The following is a 15,624-nucleotide window of genomic DNA, read 5'->3' on the forward strand; positions in this document are numbered from 1 at the left end:
CTCTACGCCAAGTACAATATGAAAATATATTGTGTACAGTCTGTCTTGTCTCAAGTTGAGAGTAACGCCATGTTGGTGGCAGATCTATGCGTTTACACGGTTATGTTACTCTCAACTTGAGACGAGACAGAATATAGTGTAACCATCTACCGCAATATAATACTATTACAACATATCATTCCCTTTCAGAACCAAAAGAAACAAACACATCTCTGATAATTATGAGAAAGTGTTAATAAGTTTGCATTGGTTCTTCATAAATCATCAACCTACAACATGTGTGTTACATTGGCAACTTACACTTTTCATTAAATTTCAACAAATCTGCAATAATATTCTCCAATTTATACAAATGAAATCAAAAATAAAAAGTTACAATCTAGCCTTATTGCTTACCTGACACATTCCCAAATTAATGCCCAAACATTAAAACAATCATAATTATGACAAAATAAATGTTAAAATAGCGAGAGACTTACAATTTACTCCTCACACCCATCCTCATATTCCCTTTAGCAAATGTGGATATAATGGGTTATCATGTGCAGCACAGTTGTATTCAGCCCAGGGGCATAGCCTGGATTTAATATTTTTGGGGGGGTGGGCAGATTTTGAAAACGTGGACCTTTTTCTCAAGAGTAGACCTGTTCCAAAAATTTTTGAATTTTTTTGATCAAGAAAGCATTTAAGAACCTAATTTTGATGAAAAAAGGAATAAGAAACCTGCACGTAAAGCGGGCCTTTTTGGCCTTTGGCGATTGGGGTGCGCTCCTGGCTATACCCCTGATTCACCCCACGTGAGTTACTCAACAGCAGGACAATAGCTTGTAAACTCTTGCGCACAGTGCTTTCATATTCACATCTTTACTAAACATTGTATTTTCTTTGCTCCAAAATGTTTAAGTCAAAAGTAGCCTACTCTACGTTTGAGGCAAGAGAACAGAAATTTGCAATGCTGGCATCATATGGAAAGGGAAAATATGTTTGGTGGAGTTAATTTCAAGATATGGACCGAATCAGATATGAAAAGAAAGTAAAACAAAATAACTACAAATTTGTGATTCTTTACGCAAAGCATCGACCACAATACATCGACTGTGATGCGCGTTGTTGTAAACAATTCATGATTTTTTTAAACCATTTGAAAGAAAATATTTGTGAAAAAACATAAAAATAAGCAAATTAGCTCATTATTATAAAACAAACTTGTAAATTACGACCCCAAAAAAGTAGTCAAGGGTTTCTGACCATGGCCCACCTATCCTAGAATATTTGATGTCAATCTGCCTATCCATTTTAGAGATACATCATCCAGACGGATAACATTGCAAATACTTATGGCATAAAACAAATTTACCAATTTATTAAAAATAAAAATAAATATTTGCCAAATCATTTCATATTGATTTCAAAAGCAGACACATCAAGGGAATGACATTACACAGGGAAGGAAACGATATATAAAGCCAATATACATATTGAATAAAAAACACATCCATACACTCAAATACAAGAATCTTGCCATTTTTTGAATTTGTATTTTTAAGAATGAGAAAATTTGTCGCAAGAAATTGTTAAATTTTGTTAATTTTAAATTTTATCTGAAAAGGAAATAAATAGAATTGAAGTTATAATATAAAAAGATCATTGTACTGATTTTTCTTTCACCATCGTGAAATTTATGAAATTTATCTAATAAATTATCGTATAAGAGGTATATTTTCATTTCAGTAGGACAATAATTCCTCGTTTCAAAGAAGCAATTAATTAACTAATCAACACGCATGATCAACATAACATTCCGAAAAATTCTCATATCTCACACACGACTTAGACAACAGTGTATAGATGGGAATTAGAGAGCACCAACAAACATCTGTGTCCCTTACTGCTACGATTCTTCTTTTACTGCACTCTCAGCATTGGTCAAATCAGAGGGGGTAGCAGCAGTAGCTAGAGCACCAGCCATGGCAGCTTCTGTTGAGGATGTTGTCTTCATTGCAGCTGTGTGTGGAGGCAGGTCAGTGGTGGGGGTGCCAGCACCCGATAGAGGCACCAGTTTACTTAACCGTACCACTTCTTCTGAAAGCATTTCAATGTCCTGCAAGGGGAGAATAAATCATGGAGATTTAATACATTTGAATGAATCATATGAATGTTGAGGAAAGATTGCCTATTCCTATGAATGAAACTAGTTTAGTTAGAGAGAGGTTTAACATTTTTCCTTATACGCTTACAAACATTGATGTTGTTTTGATCCATTTCTAGTCTTGTTTTGTGGCGAGGAGAAGGTAAGGTTTATATATTAACTATATTTTGTTCGGCTTATAATTGGCAAAAAATGAGACTCGGAACATTCTGTATTGATATAGAATGGTGTTCATGCAGTTGGGTGCATCAGTTACACTACTTGTGCACTACATAATGCGTGATGTAAATTTATACAACCGTAAGTTGGGACTTTATTGACACATTAAGTAATAAAAACCAAAGAATTTTTTGCCAATTATAAAGCCTGTAATTTGTGATTACAGAAAACATACATCATGTAAGTGAAATCATTTACATGATATTCATAAGATATTAATAATATACAATGCAAGTGAAGGGTGGTCTTCTTAGAGTGCCCATATTTATATCGATAACATTAGTAATATTTAGGATAGTTTGTATTTCTGCACATTTGCTATAATGTAAATCATAACTGAATTGCAATTATAACAATAAAGCTTACTGTAGACTTCACTCACTTCCTAATAATAGAAAGTTTTAGTAAGTTTACTGCTTCCTACCTTTTGTAGGTGCATATTCTTTGTTAACGTTTCCTCCAGCATGACTTGTAGTTTCTGATTCATTTCTTTCTGACTTATTTCAGAATCATCATTTTTCACAAAGTCTACAATTTTATTACGTAATGCCGTCTTCTTGTCAACAGGTGGCGCCGACTTGCTAGGATCTGTAAAAAAAGTTTGGTTGAAATCCTCAAAAATAATCCTTGATAAGAAGATATGTACAAAGTTAACTTTCCAATGGACACACTATTGAAAAATTGGTCGATTGATTGATGGTGTCGGACATGTTTTTTTAGATCGTCTAATACGGAGTACCAAAAACCTCAAATTTTACACTTTGGCTGCTGAAATTGACATCATCATCACATCTAGATATCAAAGCTTCTCACCAGACAACATCATGAGTGGAGATAAAGCTGTGGAAACAAGGCAAATGAAGAAAAAAGATATTTTCAAAATCATCTCTGCCTGACCAAGATGGCGCCCATGGCACCGAACCCGGTACGGCAAAGGCCACTCCACAATCTAAGCTAGCCAGCCAACTTAAGTCATTGCTAACATCAGACCCTGAACTAGGCGGACATGATTGCAGCCTGCATTATTGGTTCACCACCACTACTAAAAACGGTCTCTGAAAAGTTGAAAGAGGCCTTGAAAGATGAGATGGCTGAGGAAGTTAAGCAAGATGTGTATGCATCAGTGTCTTTCGACATCAAGAGGCAAGATGATACCATCGATGACCTGCAAATCCAAGTTCACCAAGCAGCCATGCAAGAAGACAGCCTAGAAACCAAGCTCGAAAATCTGGAGCAATATTCTAGGAGAAACTGCCCGTTACTCCATGGCATCCCAGAAAAAACAAAGGAGTCTACTGACCAGATCATCATGGATACTATCAGTGAGCGTCTTAATATCAAAATTGATGAACGAAATCTTGACCGTACACATTGTCTTGGTCCTATCACTCAAATTGCGCTAACACTGATAATGAGAACACGCCCTAGGCCGATAATTACGAAGTTCTGCAGCTACAACATCAAGATCTTCACAACCAAAAGCAAGCTAAAAAAACAGGTATCGTGATTACAGAAAATTGTGACTCCTAAACGTGGAGCACTATTGAAAGCTACCAAAGCCATTGGAGACGTGAAAGCTGCCTGGACTATTGATGGGAAAATTCACTGCATCACTATTATAGCAATAAACGTGTTACCATCAACTCCCAAAGCGACTTGGACAACATGTAAGTGAATTTTTTGCTAAATATTATCAGCAACCGGTTGTAATCTCGTTTGCGCCTTGTAGGCAGATTATCACATTTACATTTCATTGTTCTTGCCCTGCAGAACTATTTATCATGTTAAATTACCATTGCAATATCTTCGTTTATAGTTAACTGCAATGTAGGTTATAACTTTATAACTCATTATAGGCCTATAGACTGCATGTGCAATGCTTATGCTATCACTCAGGCTAAATATATTTTTGTTACTATTGTATTACTTATGCCATGCCCGAACCATTATTATAATGGGATTTTACAACCCATTTACACCTACTGTGTAGGTTTGGTTGTTATTTTCACCATCATTACCTATTGATTTACTATTGAAAGCATAGCCGCTCTTGTGATAATAAGTTTATACCTTAAACCCACAACGCTTTGTCAAGAATAACTATGACAAGAGAGCTAGTGTAACCGAAATGCTAAAGAACTCAAACTGGTCATAACTACAGCAAAGACGTTAGATAGCAAGACTGTCAACTTTCCAGAAAGCATACCAGGGTTACCTGTCCATACCTATCCGAACATTGCTACGCCCGGTCACACGTACAACACATCGCTCACACAGCTAAGCATTTATTGAAGTACAATCATCTAAAGACTGTTATAAGCACTCTTTTCTACCTAGGACTCTTAAGGAGTGGAACAGTTTGCCAGAGGAGATAGTAAATATCGAAGACCCCAAACAATTCAAGACACAAGTCATTAACTACCAGTAACTTAGCATGTGCGCACACCACAACCCAGTTCGTATTCCTCACCAGGGGTGTTGAACTGTATACAAAGAAGGCGGCGGCACATATCTTACAAATGTATTTATTATCCTTCTATAATTTTGTTTATCATTTATTATTTAATACTAACTTTTGTAAAGGGTGCCACAACAACTCGCTCTGCATTTCAGTGGCATCCTCATCATTTTTACCATATTATACAATGTTTGTAAAAGCTTTTTTTATATTGTATTTGCATAGATGGAATTTGATGAAATAAAACTGAATTGAACTGAACTATACGATACTATATTATGATCAGCTCATAATAGGTGGAACTCATAACATCTTGTATTGATATAGAACACACAGCAGGATGCAGCACATGGGCGAACTGCGCTTTGCATATCGACACACGCTTTTGTGAATGTATTATGTATACGGGCATAGGTTGGGACTTTACTGACATGCGTAGTAACCAAAATTGAGTAATTCTCGACTATTACGAGATGATCAAAGTATACAACTTGTGTCATGCACACAAATCTACACAACAACATGGGGACAATTTGGTCATAGCTGTTAATCAGGTGAGCATGTTTAACACATTTCATGCCTTTGTCAATTGTTTTAATTTTGGTGTAAATGATACTGCATTACCTTTTACATATTAAACAATGAGCTAACCTTGGTTGACCTCTGACCCCAAATTTGAGAAAATTAGCTAACCTTGGTTGACCTCTAACCCCAAATATTAAACAATGAGCTAACCTTGGTTGAATTCTGACCCCAAATATTAAACAATGAGCTAACCTTGGTTGACCTCTGACCCCAAATATTAAACAATGAGCTAACCTTGGTTGACCCCTGACCCCAAATATATGTCCATCCATATCTTACCTATGAGTTTCCTTTCCATAACATGGGCTTCAATTATTGCACTTTTCTTGAGCAGGTCATCTGCCATACATGAGTTGCTTTCTTCTAAATGCCGTACCTGGTGAAGGAAGTAATTATTGTACAAATATGACATTAACAAACAATGATCAACCTTCATTTGTTACAAGGGTCCAGGACATTTTATTCCTTTCAGGGGGTACTACACCCATGTGGTAAATTTGTGACTATTTTTGCATTTTTCTCAAAAATAATAACACACTGGTAACAAAAGTTATGTATATTATTGGGGCAAGGAATCCAATTACTACACTGAAATTTCAGTGACTCAAGACAAGCAGTTCAGTATATATGATAGGAAATGAGGTACATCCCAGCGGTACCTTATTTCTTATCATAAATAACTAACCGCTTGTCTTGGGTCACTGAAATTCCAGTGTAGTAATTGGATTCGGTGCCCCTATAATAAACATAACGGTTGTTACGAGGGGGTTATTAGTTTTGGAGACAAATGCACAAATAGACACAAATTTATCGAGGGTGTAGTACCCACTTAAGTAACCCATAGTTCAGTTAATTTCATGATGTGTTCCTGCAATAAGTCACTCTCGGTAAATTCCATAAGAATGTGGGTTTGAACCCCACATATATGTCACATTGATATGCACATCATTTATTTCAACCCATTGACGTCACTGCCACATCAGGGTGAAAAATGGTATAGCCATTATACCCTGGTCACTATCTTAACAAAAATGGACCAAAAAACAAAAATTGCTCACTAAATAATAATAGGTCCTCCTGGCCAAATTCCCTGCTGAGTATAATCCATGCCACATGCCTGTGTAAATGTCAAATCCCTCTTTCCATGTTATATTATGTGTATACAACATGACTGGTCAGTGGTCACTAGCCTTGTATGTCAAGAGGGCTGTTAATTGGTCAGTGTCTTAAGGGGGATTTGAAGTAAGTCACATCACAGCAGTATACTCACTTCTATAGTTAAGAAGAATTTGTATGTCTTTTTAGATCGAACCAGAGTATACTTTCCTTCAACCACACATGATGTGACTAACTTTACTCTCTTTCCACAGAAGTACACATTAGATGATGCTCTTGGTCAAAATAAATATCCCTACTCACTGCAGAGTAACTAGAGAACAATTGTACATATAATTTTCTCCATTTTTTTCCCCTAAAATGTGATTAAAAATCTTAATGATATTTAGCAGTTGTGAAGCTATGAATGTCTTCATTTCTTAGTATGAGTCACAAAAATACCTTACTGCAAAAATAAGCTAAGTTACATAACACTATGCAATTTTGACTCCTGCTGAGAACAGTAAGGAAGATATTTTTTGACCATGCCTAAATAACTTGCTATAAATGACCTACCTTTTCTTCCAGTGACCATTTTTCTTGTTGTAATTCTGTCAATCTAGCTATTAATTCTGTAGTCTCTTCACTCAATGACACACTAGGTATATTCATTGAGCCATCTGGGGACTGCAAAGAAGACCACAGGTCATCAGTGAGAACAGGTTGGAATGGAAATATAAATCTCGCCATTTAATACACAAGGTAATAGTTCAACATCTATCAACATATACCACCTCTTTAATGCAATTATATCTATATCTAGATGGTCTTATAATATATCACAATGAGTAAAAAGCACAACTTGTTGTCAAGTTTAAGCTCTATCAGTATTTATTACGTCTAAATGATAAAGATATCTTATCATCAAGACCTATTTTCTATGAAAAGTATGAAGTTTAATATACTAGATGTACCAAATGTACTGTGAAAGTGAATTTGCTTTCCCAATTGTGTTCTGTTTCACTTGTAAGCTTTCTTACTTTGACCTATACACAAGAGAATAATTATATTCATGTATTCATGTGTTGTTATTTTTGCTGTATCTGCTTGGAATGCAAAAAGCACAGAAATGAATGTTGTGTGAAAATGTCCCATTTTCAAGTGAATATAATGACTGCTTACCTGTCCTTGGTCACTGCCAGCATACTCCCTCGTACCACTAGCACTCCATGATGACACACTACTGCTTGGGGTGAAAAAGGACATGATTAAACATTGACAGAATGTTTAAAACATACATTGGGAACACAATTAAAATCTTATATTTTACTGAATTGAAATCCTAAAAGTTCAGAGACAAAAGACAGTAACTTGTGGAATCTTTCATTTTTCTGTGATGATGAATTTTAGTATCATGTCAACTGACTTGCTTTACACTTCTCACTCAAATTGACATGTAAATCTATTTTATCATTTGCACCAATAAAAACAAATGAACAGAATCAGTCATGAATGAAATAGAATGGACTATTCAATTTGAAAGCCACACTCCCCTGTGAAAGATTGAGCTAAATCCTACAGAGGGAGTATGAATTTCAAGTAGAATAGACATTTGGGTAACTTCCATTTGAAATACTCACTCCAGTTGTGGAAGATATAGGTAAAGCCATACTACAGGAGGAGTATGGGTTTCAGAATGATTGACACTGACCAATTACATTTGAAAGCCATTCTCCCCCTGTGGAAGATTTAGCTAATGTTTTCCACAGAGGAGTATGTTTTTTAAATGAAATTGGCTAGGGTTAATAAGCCAAATCAGCATTGAAATTTACAATGCATTGTTGACAGTTTTTGCAGTTTTGGGACACTTTGCCCTCTGACCTATCGGGAAAATTGTTTTTTTGTGCGTAAAATGTTATTCAAAAGGTTTTACTGGAATAAAAATTGTTTAAAATACATGATTATTTGAAAAATTAATTTGTAAAAATATTGTTAATGATATTATTATTACAATAATAAATGAATGAATAATTACAGCATTTCTCTGATATGTCAGAGATCAAAGTGTCCCAAAACCTCTCTCAAAAACCAAAAGTTACAATGCTGATTGGGCTTATTAGTTTGACACCCGTACTCCCTCTGTATATGCTTTTCCTAAATCTTCCACAACTGGAGTGAGTATTTCAAATGGAAGTTACCCAATTGTCTATTCTATTTGAAACCCATCCTCCTTCTGTGGAATACTTCAACTAAATCTTCCATGGGGAATGTTGGTTTCAAATAGAATAGCCAATTGAAATAGCATGTCTACACATTTTAATCAACCTGTGATTACAAATCTTATCCTATTTTGATCCACAGAGAATATAACACACATTAAAACATTTCATACAATCAATTTTGAATGAATAGGCCTAAATAATTTGAGCCATGTAATGGTCTCACCTTGTTTCCAGTTTTTGCCTGTTTTCTGATAGTGTATTCTGAAAGAGTTCATCCATGCCTGGTTTGCCCTGACTATGTTGAGATAACACCTCGGATATCTTCTCTTGCAGTTTGTCTGCTCGCTTTCTCTCCTGCTTCAGCTGACGTTTTAAATCTTTTACCTAATTCCAGGACAAATTTAAAACAAAATGTATTAATTTGATATAATCCAACAGTATATTTCTTCACTATGCACCAATACATGATACCCTGCACCTTGTCTTTTCACTTTCAGATTTTGACCAGTATCTTCACTATTTCTATATGTTTCCATAATAAAATTCTATACCAGATAATAAAGATGTCTTCACATTTGTTCAGCTATTTGTCATGCATTGCAATGAGACACACAATCACATACCGGAAATATTATGTTTCTGGCTTTAGTGTTCTTGCAAGTTTATAAGCAATAATTGATCACCAATAAAAGATCATCTGTGCAGTGCAACATACTAGCATATAATATGTACTCATGATGATAGCAAAGCATCAATGTTAAATTCCATGTTCCAAGCATGAGATCCTACTTTTGAGTGTCTCAGTTAAATCACTGAACTTTGAAGAAAATAACACACCACATCCAAATACAAGTTACTGGGATTCTATCACCTTCATGACACATACCATTTTTCACCCTGATGTGGTATCAGTGATGTCAACGCGTTGAGGGGGCTGTCTCGCTTGCACCTCTATGCATGTTTACGCCAGTTTTGAGCAAAAGCTAGTCATTTAGGGCTGCACCCAAATGAAATGCACACTGACGTCACTGCCACATCAGAGTGAGAAATGATATAGCTACATCAAACACCTTCTTTTCCCCCTGCAACTTACCATGGTAAGCCCTTTCTTCTCACTCAGTTTCCTATTTTCCAATCCATCTTTGATTTCTTGTCTTAATTTTGCTATTGAGTCAAGATGTCTGTCACTACTCTCATTTGCTTGGGCAAATTTCAGCTCCTTTTCAGCAAGATCATCTTTTAATACCTGAAATATGAATTATTCACCAATTTCATAACATTAGCAACATGATAAGCTGGAGGGGCACTTGCAGGGGAAATTAATACAGCTTTGAATATGATCACCTTTTCCCCCAATTCCCAATGATATGATACTCTTATTCACAAAATTAATAAATAAAATATGAATTGGCCTGGCATGCAGTATCATTCAGTAACATTTGTAGTGTCATTGCATAAAATGACCAACCAAGTCACCTGACCCATTGCATTATTATTATATGACCCTACCCAGCCCCACATGGCTCAGTGACCCACTCACCTGTATTTGTTCTTCATGTTCAGTCTTCAGTTCACTTACTGTCTGCTCATGATTTTCTTCAGCTTCTTTCCTTTGTTGCTATCAAATCAAATCATTAAAACCAACTTGCTTGAGTTTAAATCATTACAACACAACTTTGGTGAGAATAAAGCAAACTGACTTGGCTAGTTCAGGGATGGGATTGGTAAAGTGTTGAATCAATTCTCATAAACATGCAAAACATTTTCACAACAATTTTTGCCTATTATATACAAATGTGAAAAAAATATGCAACACTATTTTTTCAGATTTTGGGGTGGTTCGAAAAGGGAAATACAAATCTTTTTTTTTAGGTCTAGCAACCAACCAAACCACCCAAGTGGATAAATGAACATGTTGAAACTAAGCTCACCTCTGTTTCTTCCAATCTCCTTTCAAACCAGCCTCTAGAGTTGTCTAATGATTGCACTTTTTCCTCAAGCTCTGTTACTTTCTCTTGTAATGGTTCTAAAACTTTTCTTTTACTCTACAATAGAGAACAAAAGTCAAATACATACGTGTATACTGTTAAAATGTTACAACTGATAACATTATACAGAGAAATCCTGTTCTACTCCCCATTCCAGAAGAATACAGAACTAATTTTTTGAGATTAAAAAAATATTATCCTGTTTTGCCAAATGAAACTTAGATAAATCCTAATCCTTTAGTTAGTCCTAACTGGTAATAAAAGTCTAATTTTAATATTTTTGCAATTTGAGGGAAAATGGTCCAAAAACATGCAATATGGCATGTTTTCTTACAATTGTAGTCACAAAATTGTAAGACTTGGCACAAGTCTAAGCATTCAAAATCTTGAGTATAGGGTTAGCTCATAATATTGTAAGTTATATTTGGCAATTGGTTATGAAAAAGATTGGAAAATGTGCTTTCCAAAAATTAGAATGCTTAAGGGATCTAGAATGAGCGTTTATTGCATTTCGACAGTATTTTTGTGAGACATGAGAGCACCTCAGACCTATCGAATTGCATTCTGAATACTGAAGCATGTCTTTCTGATATCAAATAATTTTCATTTTTGAAAATCACAATATAATACAAATTTTATGACAAATTATAAAAATTTGATATTTTTCAATTTTTTTATATATAACTGTCTTCAAATTTAATTATATAATTCTAATGATATATTCTTAAAGTGTATGTAGCTGGGAGGAAAAGCCGACGGTCAATTGAAAATTTTGACCTTTCATATTGAAGATATGGATTTTTTCCCCAAAAAGACCTAATTTTTTTTGGTGTTTTGGGGAAAAAAAATCCATATCTCCAATACGAAAGGTCAAAATTTTCAATTGATCGTCGACTTTTCATCCCACCTACATACACTTTAAGTATAAATCATCAGATTTGTAAAGTTTACTTGAGTACTGTTAAATATCAAAAATATCAATTTTAATGATTTGCCATAAAATGTGTATTAAATTGCGAATTTCAAAAATCAAAATTATTTGATATCAGAAGGACATTCTTCAGTATTCAGAATGCAATTCGATATGTCTGATGTGCTCTAATGTCCCAAAATAAATACTGTCCAAACGTTCATACCCCAGCCCTTAACTTGAAATTAGTCTTTGTTCAAGTCTTTGATTCGATTGTCACAGAATCCGAAAAAGGTTGAAAAACGCCCTAAAAATGCATGTTTTTGGCCCTTATTTCCAAAAATTGGCTAAATATTAAAATTTGACTTTTATTGCTAGTTCGGACTAACTAAAGGATTAGGATGTAGCTATGTTTCATTTGGCAAAACAGGATATTTTTTTTATTCAAAAAAATTAGTTCTGTATTTTTCTGGAATAGAGAGTACATATACACAAACCATTGAACCATATCTAGGCATAAACAACTGAAATCTGGGAGATAACGCTGATGAAACTTCAGTCAGGAAAAAATGCCCTTGTGAAGGGGGTCACTGTAGACAGCTGGTCGGGACATTTTCCAGGACAGGCAAGTGTGGCCAACAATCGGGCTTATTACCCTGATCGGAACCGACTGTAACAGGTCTTATCATGGGTCATCTGCTTTGCCTTTACCAGATGAGCCACGGGAGAGCGGATAAGATTTTCTTTTTAGTTCTGAGGGGAGTTGAACCCGGGACCTCTTGCACCAAAGGCAAAGACCTTAACCAGTGCTGCTCTCTAGTTTATGTAATTATGATATTAAGCTGAAGTAGATAATCAAGTCTTGAAGTTTAGTTATTTATTTTTATTTATTTCAAGCATATTGAAGAGGGTAGCCTTGCTCAATGAACTAGCACTGTTTTCCACAAAGGCCCTCTGTACATACAAAGATGAACAAATATTGCAAACAATTACAATTAATTTTTTATTTCTTCCATGGTCAGATGTGCGTATCGCGTACATGAGCGTAAACACACAGGCGAAAAACAATCACGCTGATTGGCTGATCAATAGTCTTGACAACAGTCTTGACAACAAGATGTTTACCCATTGGTCATTGGCGCGTATAATAGGAAGAGACCTCCCCACTTCTACACGATCGCCGATCACCAGCGCGTACCTTGACCACGGAAGAAATAAAAAATTAACTGTAAGAATTAAATAGAGATAAAATTCAATAGTTTATCATGTACATATAATTCATATGCTTTTCTGTTTTCGTAGTCTTACCTGTTCATCTTTAAGTTGCTCTCTTAATTCATCTGCTTCTTTCTGTAACATAAAAATATATTTATATTATCAGAATATCAGTGGACTTAATCTATAAATGACACCTGTCTGTCCTTTGTCCTCCACACTAAATTGTTTGCTTGAAATCTACCGTGATATTCTTAGTAATTGAGTAATGTAACTTACTAGGCTTATTTCTTGTTTCTTCAACATACTAGCATGGAGATTATTGTGAAAATATACCATTAAGAATAAATCCCCATGTACTTTCAATGTCCATGGCCCCTCCCAGCAGCAATATACACTACCCCCTCCAACTGTAGTTTGGACCTTTATAAACTTCATTACACTTTGACCTGTTGACCTATGACCTACCATGTGACCTTCCTTCAGCCTGTTGACCTCATCAGTGTGATTTTGCTTGATGGTTTGTGTTTGGATAGCCATGTCATCTAGCATGGTTTTCCTATTTTCAGCAAGCTGTTACAAAAAATAAATAATGGTTAATAGAAATTATGTACTGCGATAAATGAGGAAAGCCCTAGATTTTGGTGATTATATAACTACACTATAGCAAATTAAAATATCCTTATACTTCAGTGCGTGTATAAATGACACCCATTCATTCCTTTATGTCTCCTCTCTTCTTCCTTTATCTGCTTCTCTCTATTTTTCTGTCCCATTCTCACTCATTCACAATTTTCTTATTATTTAACTAACTCACATTCTCAAGCAATGGAGATACACGTTTTATTTCTGCTTTATTTTCTTAAGAAATATATCCATTTAAGAACAAAATAATGTTCCACTGATTATGTAACATTTTAATCTCAACATTACACATTTTGCCTGCACTGAAATGTTTACCAGTTGGACTGGCATCTTAAAAAGGTGGTTCAACTATGACTTCATTTTGTAATATATATGATATCAACAAAACTACATATGAATGCCAACTGATATACATCACCCAACTGTTTCGAGATATTTTGGGTGACCATTTTTATTTGAACCTACCTTAGTAGCTTCGCCAAGATCCCTATGTAAGTTATCCCTGTCGTTTTGTACACCCTGTAGTTCTTCTCCTAATCTTGTGCTGGCATTTAAACACTCTCCCAGCTGGCCTCTAATGTCTTCCTTCTCAGCCGAGATTTTCTTATAATTTACTTGTAATTGTTCTAATTGGCTCTGTACTGTAGCAAAATTGACCTGTTATGGGTGGTAAAGTATGAGCAAACAAATTAATTTCATTAAGACTTAATTTTCAATAATCTAAGAAGTAGAAAGCGGTGACAAAACAAATGTGACACAATCTGCTCCATGGGGGGCCCCAAGGAGGCATTTTTGACAATTGAGTTACTATAATTATTACACAAACTATCATATACTGAAAACACAAAGGGTCTAGCATACTTGGTTATGAAGTCTTGTGATTTCTATTTACTTAATTATATATTTTATTGTTTTTTACTCCATATTTTTGCCTCCTTTGGCCCAGATGGACCATATCGTGTCACAAATAAAAAATCAGGTTTCCAAGTGCAAGCAGAAAATTGTTGCCACAATTAGCCCATGTATGAAGCATATACTTTTCTAGTGAGCATGGTGATATTTGTGAAGACCATCAATTCTACCATAACTAGACTTTTTACAAAACAAAATACCGTATTTCGTCAAATAAACGCCCCTGGGGCGTTACATTTTCACAAGGGGGGGGGGGCGTTTATTAGAGGTCATTTTTAGCACGAGAATTCCCGTTAAAATCATTAGGTAAGCTTAAAAGTCACGCTAAAATGACGAACTATGAACTTTTGACACTGACTTTTGGTTCACTTCCGGGTTTCTGATGCAGATTTTCGCCATTTATTGCTGCTATTACCAACCATGTGAGCAACTTGGTAAGCTTACTACACAAGATAACATGGAAATATCGGAATTTTTGAAACATCTTGGTTGAAAAAAGTGGTGGGGGGCGTTTATTTGAGGGGGGCGACTATTTGACAAAATACGGTATTGACATGAATTGGTGCACCACATCTTCTTGCAACAGCAACATAGTTTTCAATTAATTGCCAAATATTCTTCATTTGTTAAAGTTATAAGTTTGTGGAATTTTATTACATTTTCCCTCAATGCTGTACTGATTATTGCTGTTATTCTAAAATTCCTTCAACAGCTTTAAATATAGACCACTTGACATGTGACGTCATTGCCCAGCAGTATACACACAAATTATGGCAATTTTCATTGTTCTTTGCCCTGCAGTGTGCTTACACATCATAGTTTGCTCAGGGCACATGCATTTTAAATCGCCCACCACATTTCATATAGTACAATTAAGCCATTGAACAGTGTAGCGGTTCCTTCAAGCATATCGATAGACCAGTCCCTCGCCTTTGTTGATAAACAATGATGTCAAGTGGTCTATATGCTGGCCAGTAAGGATACTTACTTACCCTTAATTGATTTAATTCATCTATAGTAGCTGAGTATGCCTATAACAAAATAGATCACAAAACATGGTCAAATTATTAACATTAAATGGAAAACTTGAGTTAATTTTCAGACTTTCTCTTAACCATAAATTAAATTCTCCTTCTGGTTTTAGGCAAAAAGAAGTAAAAAGGAAGGAAGCAGAAAGAGGAAGAGAAAATTGTCTTCTTTGGTTCAATTTGAATGACAGACCTGAC

The 15,624-nt window shown here is 35.2% G+C and overlaps 1 protein-coding gene across 4 annotated transcripts in view; it reads right to left on the reverse strand.

Annotated features, from left to right (window-relative positions):
- Positions 1 to 1,638: 1,638 nt before the first annotated feature.
- The window catches only part of LOC140148472 (GRIP1-associated protein 1-like), a 41,037-nt gene continuing 27,051 nt past the window's right edge, over positions 1,639 to 15,624 (reverse strand). For 2 of the 4 annotated variants that reach the window (XM_072170448.1, XM_072170451.1), the window contains exons 20-32: positions 15,391 to 15,429; positions 13,952 to 14,143; positions 13,310 to 13,414; positions 12,935 to 12,976; positions 10,660 to 10,773; positions 10,269 to 10,346; positions 9,822 to 9,974; positions 8,952 to 9,112; positions 7,689 to 7,752; positions 7,083 to 7,193; positions 5,691 to 5,787; positions 2,793 to 2,956; positions 1,639 to 2,101 (exon numbers count right to left, since the gene is read on the reverse strand). In XM_072170448.1, coding sequence (XP_072026549.1) covers positions 1,892 to 2,101; positions 2,793 to 2,956; positions 5,691 to 5,787; positions 7,083 to 7,193; positions 7,689 to 7,752; positions 8,952 to 9,112; positions 9,822 to 9,974; positions 10,269 to 10,346; positions 10,660 to 10,773; positions 12,935 to 12,976; positions 13,310 to 13,414; positions 13,952 to 14,143; positions 15,391 to 15,429 — 1,530 coding nt within the window. In that variant the 3' untranslated portion in view covers positions 1,639 to 1,891. Of the gene's footprint in view, positions 2,102 to 2,792; positions 2,957 to 5,690; positions 5,788 to 7,082; positions 7,194 to 7,688; positions 7,753 to 8,951; positions 9,113 to 9,821; positions 9,975 to 10,268; positions 10,347 to 10,659; positions 10,774 to 12,934; positions 12,980 to 13,309; positions 13,415 to 13,951; positions 14,144 to 15,390; positions 15,430 to 15,624 lie in introns of all 4 variants that reach the window. The other 2 variants (XM_072170449.1, XM_072170450.1) reach the window with 2 other exon arrangements.

This window comes from Amphiura filiformis, chromosome 3 (genome assembly GCF_039555335.1).
Source record: "Amphiura filiformis chromosome 3, Afil_fr2py, whole genome shotgun sequence".
In the NCBI taxonomy this organism is placed as follows: Eukaryota; Metazoa; Echinodermata; class Ophiuroidea; order Amphilepidida; family Amphiuridae; genus Amphiura; species Amphiura filiformis.